Source organism: Salvelinus sp. IW2-2015, unplaced genomic scaffold (genome assembly GCF_002910315.2).
Source record: "Salvelinus sp. IW2-2015 unplaced genomic scaffold, ASM291031v2 Un_scaffold1357, whole genome shotgun sequence".
In the NCBI taxonomy this organism is placed as follows: Eukaryota; Metazoa; Chordata; class Actinopteri; order Salmoniformes; family Salmonidae; genus Salvelinus; species Salvelinus sp. IW2-2015.
Window position 1 is genome coordinate 104894 of NW_019942858.1, and position 12085 is coordinate 116978.

The 12085-nt window shown below is 44.6% G+C and overlaps 1 protein-coding gene across 1 annotated transcript in view; it reads right to left on the reverse strand.

The window, feature by feature from the left end:
* Positions 1-7716: 7716 nt before the first annotated feature.
* LOC112070549 (MAP7 domain-containing protein 1) overlaps positions 7717-12085 on the reverse strand; it is a 70479-nt gene continuing 66110 nt past the window's right edge. The window contains exons 13-15 of the mRNA XM_070439024.1: positions 11947-12026; positions 10619-10854; positions 7717-8882 (exon numbers count right to left, since the gene is read on the reverse strand). Of these exons, the coding sequence (XP_070295125.1) occupies positions 8872-8882; positions 10619-10854; positions 11947-12026 (327 nt within the window). The 3' untranslated portion in view covers positions 7717-8871. The remainder of the gene's footprint in view (positions 8883-10618; positions 10855-11946; positions 12027-12085) is intronic.

The following is a 12085-nucleotide window of genomic DNA, read 5'->3' on the forward strand; positions in this document are numbered from 1 at the left end:
GTGGAATCGTCAACGCAATTTCTACGTATACATTGTTCTGATGATTATGTTGGAATTAGATTGATGGAACAACCTGTTAGTGAGGTTAAGTAAATGTATTTAAGTTGAAGTTTATCCCCATTCAATGTTTACAACACCAGTTGAAATGAGATGAAAACAGTAGTGTTTGATGACTTTTTTTATCCAATGTATTTCCCACACTGATTCCATGTCACAATATGTTGACAAATTACATGGAGAATGTTGATTCAACCAGTGTGTGCCCAGGGGGGAAGGTCCAGGGGCTCAATCTGATGTGGTTAAGGAGATAGAAGGTACTTCCAGTTCCATTGAAATACCTGGCATCAGAGTTGAATATGAGAGAAACAGCATGCCTGCTCACTATTCAAGTGCTCAACTCTGAGGAAGTACATTTCCTTTGCTGCTCAACTGGAAAAGTAACTTGTCAAATATACTGCAAGCCTTGACCACCACTTCTGTCATGACCATGACCACTTCCTGTCCCTTTGCTAAGTTTATCCTCCCAGGGCTGGCCAAATCCAGTCCTCTAGGGCCTGATTGGTGTCACAGTTTTGCCCCCGTCCCAGCTAACACACCTGATTCCAATAAGCACCTAATCATGATCTTCAGTTTAGAATGCAATTTGATTAGCTGTGTTTGATAGGGATGGAGAAAAAGTGTGACACCAATCAGGACCTCGAGGACTGGAGTTGCCCACCCCTGCCGGGAGTCTAACCTGACCCAGTAAGGTGAGCAGCAGGTCAGTGTGGGTAACCAGAAGTGGGTGTCACTCTGTGAATAGAATTGTCCTTTAAATCAGACCGAATAGGAGATAACTCAGAGGCCACTGTCGTGGTGGATGGTAGATTTGTTTCGCCACTCCCCTCCTTCTCATTCAAACTCTCCAGGGTCCCAGAGCAGCTGTTCTCACATGTCACACAAACACTATGTCACACATGGATACACATACATGCACGCAGACACACGCATCTTATTGACCCCTTGGCAGTAAATGACTATGATCTGAGAGGTCGGAGGTCATTGATATAATCATTTTTCAATGGAGGATAAATTAAGAATGGTAAGATTTAGTGCTGGTCTAGAAACATGAACTGAGCAGGCCACAGGGAGGAAGGTAAAATTATACAGTAACATAATTGTCTTGAAAATKTTATTTATTTTGTTTAAAGGACAGAGAGGCTAATTGAAAGTTCACACCCTGAAAGGTTTTTCAAACCATTTGAGAAATGTTTAAACTACTGGATCATATGGTTTCAACATTCAAACCATTTCTATCCAGGGTATTTTTCAATTTAAGTGCTATATTTGGTTGGTGGTGATATGAAAAACAACTTGTACTAGACAAAAGTAGTACGTTACAGAGCTGCCTCGCATAACCCAGTGGAAAAGACACTACAGGTGCTCCCCAGAAAACTGTGTAGGGAGTCCGCCTGTACTACACTGAATTATAGCCCTTGTACCGAGGGCCTGATTTAGCTAGCCAATAATAACACAGGCTTGTGCCATGGAGAATCTCCTTTCTACTTTACATGTATCTGGCCATCATCATTATTCCTTAATTGGAAGGCATCCAAGAGGCAGTGCTACAGTAGCCTACAGCAACACATTATTACTGTAGCCATAGAAATAGAATGCCTAGAACATTACACTTATGGGTACACTTAACAGTAATTCTACAGTATTTTTATGATTGTAGACTGCTACTGAAGGTGCAATGGGATTAATAGAGATAGAATTACTAGAATGAGAAAAGTCCCTCAGACCACAGCATTTTGACAGTACACTCAATATGTAGTAATTATATTTCTATGACTGTAGCTGTTAAGCCTACTCCTGCACCCTCCCTCCGGCGCTCGACGTCGCCGGTCTACTAACCACGAGTCCTGGCAACCCATATTGCGCACACCTGTTCCCCATCGTTAAGCACACCTGGACTTCATTACTCTCCCTTAATTTAGCCTTCACCTACTTGAGTCATCAGGCAGTGTAGGTTCTGTTTTCATGTCCAGACGCTGCTCTTGTTTTGTAACTCTCTATGTTCGTTATTATTAAACTCACCACCTGCACCTGCTTCCCGGCTCTCTGTGTTGTCGTTTCAGTAGCCTGCTACAGTACTAATGTGCAGTGGAATATGGTTGATACCCAACTATCCCTGGGAACTGAAAATAACCACAGCCTCTGGCAAAATTGAAGCCTGAGGCTGTGCTGGGCTAACGGCTGGTGTGTCGTAAACCGTGTCCACTGTCAGCGCTGAAATTAAGAGACAAACAGATCCAGCAAATCAAGGCTATGTCACCGACTGAATCCGAGACGTGAACTCCTTGATTGAACCATGGTATATGGTGCAGAGAGTCAGTGACCACATCGAGCCGGGCTCCACAAGGGGGCAAAAAGGGGCTTAGCCCCATCAGTTGAAACTTGTGCCACCTCAGTTTACATTTTCTGAAATCTGCATCTGTGCTGTATCAGCGTCGTGGAGAGTGTGTATGTTTATGTATAGGGGGGCTATGGAAAGCCACTGGGTGGCTAGGTATGACGCTGCTCATCTAGGGTAGGCTATGTGAATAACGTGATACGCCTCCGCCTGTAATATTTGATTTAGATTTATAAGGACGGGGTCAAGTTTACAGTTGAAGCTGCTTCACTCAACTCTGCCTCACGCCCCACCATTACAGAGTTTAGTAAGCTTTTTAGCCAGCTGTAAAAGGCGTTAGTGTTATTAGCCTATTTCGCTCTAACCAGCTAATCTGCCACTGCCACAATGGATATCAGAAATCAAACCACTGAGGCCGCCGCCGAGCCCAGCAATGATGATGCTGCCGAGCTCCAGCTAGCCTTCCACTAGTGCCGCCAAGATAATGGCTCCACAGCCTGCTCCACTTACAACTGTTCCTGATGATCTTGGAACAGAGGAGCCAGCCCAGTTTAGCCTATAGAATCATACCCTAGCCGCAGGTTTTCTGTAAAAAAAAAAAAAAAATTGTAGCAACTGGTTCATAGGAAGAGAGTGGCTGGAATACTCGGTTACTGCAGATTACTTCTTGGTCAAAAGCACTCAATGGTCTCAGCATTTGAACTTACATTTTTATTGTGGTATAGCGTGATATAAGAAGAATTCRATATAATTTCAATGCAAGAACCCAAATGGGTATAGCAACATATCGGTATATTTCATCATAGAAATAGATAGCCTACACTCTATTTTTATGGTAGCCTATTGCTTTTCGTGGTTGTAAATGGAACTGTACGTATACTGTACGTATAAACATAATTTATTGCTTAATTGATTACGTTGGTGGGTTGAATTTGATCCACAGAAGTGTATTGGGACATATTACAATGTGTTGCTGAACTAATGAGCTGCATGATTTTCCATGTTTTAACTTTTTTAGGATAGGGGGCAGCATTCGGAATTTTGGATGAAAAGCGTGCCCAAAGTAAACTGCCTGCAACTCAGGCCCAGAAGCTAGGATATGCATATAATTTGTAGATTATATGAAGAAGAGACTTACTTGGGCCAAGAAACATGAGCAATAGACATTAGGCCGATGGAAATCTGTCCTTTGGTCTGATGAGTCCAAATTTGAGATTTTTGGTACGCTGTGTCTTTGTGAGACGCAGAGTAGATGAACGGATGATCTCCGCATGTGTGGTTACATCCGTGAAGCATGGACGAGGAGTTGTGATGTTGTGCGGGTGCTTTGCTGGTGACACTGTCTGTGACTTATTTAGAATTCAAGGCACACTTAACCAGCATGGCTACCACAGCATTCTGCAGCGATACGCCATCCCATCTGGTTTGCGCTTAGTGGGACATTCATTTGTTTTTCAACAGGACAATGACCCAACACACCTCCAGGCTGTGTAAGGGCTATTTGACCAAGAAGGAGAGTGATGGAGTGCTGCATCAGATGACCTGGCCTCTACAATCACCCGACCTCAACCCAATTGAGATGGGTTGGATCGCAGAGTGAAGGAAAAGCATCCAACAAGTGCTCAGCATATGTAGGAACTCCTTCAAGACTGTGTCGAAAAGCATTCCAGGTGAAGCTGATTGAGAGAAGAGTGCCACGAGTGTGCAATGCTGTCATCAAGGTAAAGGGTGGCTACTTTGAAGAATCTAAAATCTAAAATATATTTGGATTTTTAAACATTTTTCTGTTTACTACATGATTCCATATGTGTTATTTCATTCTACAATGTAGAAAATGGTAAAAATAAAGAAAAACCCTTGAATAAGTAGGTGTGTTCAAACTTTTGACTTGTACTGTATCTCTACAGCATATGCTTCCCTTCTCAACAACACCTGTCTGTTCTAACTTACCACCAATATGCTTATATTCACAATGTCGTGCACCAAAAGGGAACATTGCATTTCTTCAGAGGACTGCAATGTGTGTGCCGATTGTCACAGACCTAAAGGACTCGAGGGCCCACACCACTCTACATCAACCCAGGGGGTCCTCATCAAAGAGTGGCCCAAGGAAATGCCTGAGTGAAAATTAATTCCAAAGGATTTGTCAGAGGCCATAAGAACCCGAGGGTCCACTCTATACATCAACCCCGGAGGTCCACACTCCTCATCAAAGAGTGCCCAAGAATGTGCCTGCATGAAAATGAACTCCAAAAGTTGTTGCTCCAGCTGATACCTTTCTAGAGTCAGCTACTTTGTGACCACTGTGGTTGGGCCACCCCCATGGGATGTGGGCCCTGAGACCTCCCAAACAGCAACTCCATAACAACAGGCACTGTAGGGAGATGATAGGTTCTGGTGTGTGTCTGTCTGTGTGTGTGTGTGTGTGTGTGTGTGTGAGCGTGTGATGGGGTTTGGGGCAGCTGTTAGAAACCCTTGTCTCTCATCAGAGCAGTTGAGAGGCCAGGTCTGCTTGAAGAAATGGGCTCATTTGGAGTGCCTGCCTTTCTGTGGCATGCAATTAATGTGTTGCCATCAGATAGCAGCTGTGTTAAGGGATCCTGTTGTTGTTGCTGAGCAGATAAAGGGCGTGCAATGTACTTGTATTAGGGGAGTGAGATGTGTGTGTGTGTGTGTGTGTGTGTGTGTGTGTGGTGTGTGTGTGTGTGTGTGTGTGGTGTGTGTGTGTGTGTGTGTGTGTGTGTTGGTGTGTGGTGTGTGTGTGTGTGTGTGGTCTCTCTAGGGTTTTTCATGGTTCAGATGCAGCATGGCCTACCCTCACTGACCTGTCTACCTCGTTAAATCCGGCAGTCACAGACGACACATTTGCGCTTCCACACTGTTTACAAGATTCCACGGGTCAAAAGGTGCAGGGGGTTTACGACAAGAACAGCGGACGCAAGTTGCACCACGTCGTGAATGGGAAGCGAGGTAGACATGACTGCCAAAGGCATCAGGCGTTTTACAGTAGTTGGATAGGTAATGGTAGAATAACAGACAACCAATGTTTGTCTGAGAATACCCAGATAAAATGACAAGCGAAGTCATAGAGGACTGAATTAGCTCTGTTAATTCCTGTTTTACCGTTCTCTATAAGGCTAACTCTTATGGCCTCCACCCTGTGAACAGGAATGTGATCTAAGAATAGGGTTGATATGGCAACATCTCCAGTACACCTATCAGCAGGCCGGCCGGGCAGCTCTCCGTCCGCTGATGAGGAGATAATAGACCGATAGATCAAAGTGATGTTGCCAAATCTGCACCGCCACTATGTCACCCAGCCCTGCTATCCCAGGAGTGTGAGTGGCATGCCCTAACTCTGACCGACAGGCACCTTTATCCTGCTCTATGTCCATCAGAGCCTCGTAAATCTAACGAACACACACTCTCTCTCACACACAAACACGCACAAACACCCACACCGCACACACACACCACACCACACACTCTCTCTCTCTCTCTCATACACACACATACCTTCTCCTCTTTTCACCTTCCATTCTCTGAGAATTCATTCAGCACCTTGGCATTGCCCACTGCCCCGTCCATTACTCATTACTTGTCTGCTGACATCCGCCTAAAAATAGTGCCCCTCACCCTCTAGGCAGCACTATGGGCAAACTGGTTCTTGACTAAGTGGATGAAGAGAGGGAACACACTAAAGCTTGACTATGACTATAACATTTCTATTGAATGACTGTCTTTTATGACTGTCTTTTAGATATGTTTGGGATTTGAATGTGTGAATCGCTATCTCTCTATGACACACACTGTCTTTCTCTGGTTTCGCTGGTAGGCTACACCATTGACTGAGAGCAATGGAGGCTGGTGGGGGGAGCTATAGGAGGACAGGCTCATTGTAATGGCTGGAATGGAATAAATGGAACGGTATCAAACGTATGGAAACCACATTTGACTCCGTTCCATTAATTCCATTCCAACCATTACAATGAGTCCGTCCTCATATAGCTCCTCCCACTGGCCTCCACTGACTGAGAGAGCGGTCTGAGAGAGTGAACATGTGTGGGCAAATGTGATCTGTGGTTTGACACCTCTGTGTTGCTGGGCTGCCCTCTGCTGGGCCGGATGAATACAGCTGTTAAATAGATTTTATAGTGACTATTCTAATCTAAGCAACTGCGTCAGTCGGCTAGCTGTTATCCCAGTGAGATAAGATTTATACGGTTAGATCATGTGCTCATAAAAAGACGAGCCATCTAGTTTATACTCTACAGGGACACGTAACATTCTATCAATATTCACTGATCCAACTACACAGGGGAAGTTAAGTCAATAACAATTACGTCATTGTTCCAAGACATGAATCAGGCCATACCCGAGTAACCAAACTAAATGTGATTCAAAGATAGAGAAGAGATTCTCAAAACATTACAGTGACTTCTAAACACACCAGTAGTGCGGGGAAGGCACCTCTGTGTTTGGGGTAATAAGTCAAACATACTTCTCCCTAGCCAAGTCCATTAGTGTCTAGCATTAAGTCATAGTCATTAGTCATTAGACTCGCCAAGGTGCATTAGCAGTTATAAGTCAAATTAGTCAAATGAGAGTTACGCGTGATGATCAGTACTGCATGCGTTTACGTTGGGGAGCGGAGGGACATAAATCGTGCTGGTAATATAGTCCGGCTGCTTTGCAGGGAAAACGAATGGCGAAACAGCAAATGGCGAGCGTTCATCAACATTGTCAGCCCCCTCTCACCACCAGTATGTGGGAGCAGTGATGGGGTAAGAGCATGGGAGGCATGAACACCCACTGGGTTTTGGGAAAAGAATACCAAATTGAAGGGGACAGCTGAGCTAAGTCACTGTACCCCCCTAAAAGATAGAGAGAGAGAGAGAGAGACTCTCTCAAAACCATCTCCAGATCTGGTTTGCTGGTGGTTGTGGCATTGTATTTTGTTGCTCAGGCTGTCAACAGCGTGTCTAAATGAGTTGGCAGTGGACTTTGAAGGCCAGCTTAAAAGGGGGAAATATTTCCTAAATGGTCTACTTGGTGAAACGTCATGCGCTTTGTCCGATTTGTGTGTTTCTGATAAATGACGGACATTAAGAGAATCGATGAGCACATTCAACCTAAACATAGTCTACAGTGTGTCTGTCTTTTCAGCCTGGTCTCGCCAGTTTTTTAACAATAGTGTTTTCTTGGTCGTATTTTTGCTGGTTTCGAGTGTCATTCCAAATCTCATCCATCCAGATTGTGGACAGACTATATACAAAAGACAAGAAAAATAAAAAATAAATAAGGAAAACTAAACCACAGACTACTGGACAACAATGTTCTCTTTAATAAGACTCCCGATACTCCCTTTGACCCTTCAATACACAACGAAATATATTTATAGCATATACACACACCAGCATTTCATTTTCAAACACATTCGAATCTGTGGAATTTCGATGGAGGTGGCAGCATATCGTGCTTCTTGCTCAGGTTTAGAAAAAAACTAAACTGCATTTTAAAATAGTGGGATGGAATGCCCTTGTGTACATTCTGTTTCAACACTGATTAAACTGAATGGATCACTGATTTGACCCAAGGCTTACCAATCCTGAATCTGGAGTACCCATGCGTGTGCTGTTTTTCGTTCAACTGATCCCTTGTTCATTTCTATAGCGCTCCTTGGAGACAGCTGACGCTGTGCTGCAACAATGTAATTCTTACATTGTCAAAACGTTGTCAAACGTCTTCTTCAGTATTTTGGAGACATTCTATTTGCAGTGTAGCTCCATTTACAGAACATTTACAAATACGTTTATAGAGACCATATCATTACGTTTCCAATACATATTAGTTACTGGGAAAACCTTGAAAGGCAGAAGTTAAGTAAACATTGGGATTCCTTTCATAAATTCACACACAATTTATTCCACAGACCACTCTCCCTCATTTAGTCCAACTCTCAAGTTTTGATTTACATTATTCACATACAACTGTACCCATTTCTCTTAAATAAACTAAACATTAGAAACAAAAAGCCAACTCACTTCTCTTTCAACTCGTCATCATAACAATAACAATTACTCATTTGTGTCAAATGTGTATTTTTCACCCCCAGGGATACTGAAATCTACCATGGATGATACTGCTGTGGAAGAATTGATGCCGCGATATCTTCTACCATCTACAAATGGTAACACTGATGCACCCTGTCGGGTGGCGATGACGTCATATCCTGTTTTTGTGTTTTGCTTGTGTCTTTTTTTGCAGAATGCAGAGTTGTTGCTTCTTCATCTTCTTCTGCCCTTTTCCCAGGGAAAGTTTATGTTTTTTTGGGCCTAGAAAGCAGTCTGTGATTGGTTTGGCACAGATCATAGGGGATGTGCACCTTCGGGAAGAGGGGGGCCCTCTACCCGTACGAGTGGAGGCTGGAATCGGGAAGGGGGGGGGCTAAGAATCGCCTTTGTGAGTGGCACACCTCACAGGACCTCTGGAGAGATAATAAACGGAGAAATTAGGGTCAGTTTCAACACAGTGATACACCACACAACAAGAAAAAACACCAGAGATCCAAAATGGTGTCCATTTAGAGCCGTTCTGAATGCGCCATCTGGTGAGCCAAAATGGTCGCCAATTTGAGCATTTGTAAAATGTGTGAGGAGGACCCACCCTCACTGACCATGCTAAAGACGAGGCTTATAAACCCTTGACCTGGCAACATTACTACATTTTAAAAAGTCCTGAGTGCATGTCACAAAGGGCATGAACCCGTAAGGTTTTATAGGCTTGTTTTTATAGGGAAATGGAGAGGCTAATCAAACCAAGCACCAGAGGCTCCAGGCAGAATCCTGACTCCTTTTAATGACGGACCATCAACGACCATTCAGTCGCCCATCATGTGAGTGAGTGATAGCTAGCTGGCGCTACGAGTGTGATAAACACAGTGTGATTGATGCTAACAGTAGCAATAGATTGACAGAGGCACCTGTCAGGCAGCTAAACGGTCCACCACACTAGCTCACAAATATCGCCATTTGAACTAGCCCCCGGTGGTATGTTTAGAAATAAACATGTCCCCGAGTCCCAATCTATGGAATTACATCATAACATTCAATCAGTGTCGATACATTCATCTCCCCAGTCACAAACCCCCAGCCCCACGGCCATAAACCAAATAACCCCTCCAAGTCATCATGGTAAGAGAGTGCGGGGTATGCAGACAGGGCAGATTAGAAAATGTGATGTTAACTTGTGAAAGACTGTGACTTGAAGGCAGTGTGAGTGGCAGAGTGAATTCACTCGGATAAAAGTGGGTCATATTGTCGGAGCTCGTCTGGCTGCAGCTCTGCAGCCGGGTGACCCTCTTCTGTTTGCTTTGGATATAATGTATGACCTGCTGGCAGGCTGACAGGTGGGGACTAAGCCCTAGGGGGAGGGTGGAGGGGCGAGGGGCAGTAATGCTGACCCCGCCGTGGGGAGGGGGGTGAGGGTGACGGGGGTACATAACTGGGCCGGGGTCCTGTTTCCATTCCTGGCAGCTAGCTAGCTCCCCAACACTCAGGGAATTTGACACTGGGTGTTGAGCCTAGCGACCGGAGCTCTGGGAGTGAAAGCAGTCGGTATTAAGATACCTCACTCCCTCCGCCCCTCTGTGTCACCTTAGGCACTCTGGGGGCTGGAGGATTCCCCCTGCCACCTTCTACCTCCCTTTCTCTCCCCCTCTCTTTCCCTAGGGACACTCACGTACGCACGGGTGACGACTTGCATCTGAGACGACACTAAACCGACCGGCTCAGTCGGACGGGTCTTCGTTGCCAAGGACAACACTACGAACCCATGGCGCCTCTTTGTGGCACGTTGTGAACCCTGGCCCTAATGTGAAAAGTCAACCGCCAGAGCAGATGCGAGGCCATTATTACTGCTGTATTTGAACCCCAGCTTAATCTATAGTTAAGAACACTGTCAGGGGTTGAGGATACTCAGATAAGATTCCTTGCTTGAATCCCTGGATAATATTGGCACAGCTGATACAATATTATTAGGTTATGATGTCATTTGAGGGCGGTTTCCAAGACACAGATTCCAAGACACAGATTAAGCCTAGTCTTAGACTGAAAAGCAAGTTCAATGGAGATTCTCTATTCAAATGCATTTTAGTCCAAGACTAAGCATAATCGGTGTCCAGGAAACCGGCCCTTGGAGTTCCCTCTCTCTCTGTCTATGTACCTGCGACATGCTGAGGCTTCATGGGGCCCACTTTTTTCAGGAAGGGCTCATCACTTTCAAAGGCCAGGATTGGTTCAGTGGGCATGTCACTCTCTGATTTCTCCCTCCCCCCGTTGCTGCTGTTGCCCTGATTGGCTAGCTGGATGACCTCCTCAAAGTGTGCGGTGTCCCCCTTGCTAGACAGGCCATTCTCGTGTCTGGCAGGCTGGACACCGTTGACCACATGGACCGTGGAGCTGTGGGAGGGTGAAACATGGTTACAGACAAAAGGACTACGGCCCCAAGTGGTTCAGTTGCAGATTTTCCCCTCGGGCCTGTTCAGGAAGATGTAACATTATACTGTAGCTATAACGTAGAACAGAAATGATTGTCAGATAGATAGAACGATGACAGCAACATTCATAACGTTTCACATCACTGAATACAACCCTGGTCTGCCCTCAGTGGCTAACTGAAGACCTCAAACCTTATATTACACTACCCCTCAAGAACAAAAAACATATTTCAATAGATAAATAAACAATATCTCTATTTTTCTACTGAAAGCCTATGTACTGAGACTCTCTGTTTTCTTTTGTGGTTTGAAACTATACAAATCGGCCCACGTCTTGATTAGAAGGCCACCCGTAGCACGCGTTCCAGCAGGTATATTTCACTGGTCATCCCCAAAGCCAACTCCTCCTTTGGACAACTTTCCTTCCAGTTCTCTGCAAAAATCACTGAAGCTGGAGTTGTATATCTCCCTCTCTAACTTTTAGCATCAGCTGTCAGAGCAGCTTACCTGATCACTGCACCTGTACACAGCCCATCTGTAAATAGCCCACCCAACTACCTCATCCCCATATTGTTATTTATTTTTGCTCTTTTGCACCCCAGTATCTATTTGCACATCATCATCTGCAGATCTATCACTCCAGTGCTAATGTTAAATTGTAATCATTTCGCCACTATGGCCTATTTATTGCCTTACCTCCCTAATCTTACTACATTTGCACACACTGTATATAGACTTTTCTATTGTGTTATTGACAGTACGTTTGTTTATGTGCAACTCTGTGTTGTTGTTTTTGTCGCACTGCTTTGCTTTATCTTGGACAGGTCGCAGTTGTAAATGAGAACTTGTTCTCAGCTGGCCTACCTGGTTAAATAAAGGTGAAATAAAAAAATTTATCAAATAAAAAGGCATCCAATACTGCTGGTTTCTGGTTTGCTTGTTTTCTAGCGCGCATGGTGGTCTTGTAATAACGGTAGTGCACGGCTTGCTATTTTACATTTCTAATAGATATTATGGACAAGAGGAAATAGAGGACACGGTTTTTGAACCTTACCTGTCTCTCAAACCACTATGGTCGTTCTCTGTATTCTTGTTGATCTCTGGGCTTGGCTGGTAGTCAGCAGAGGCTGCGGAAACAAATTAAATCCACTGTAAAACACACACTCAGTTCTCAGGGCCACCCTGAAGCAAGC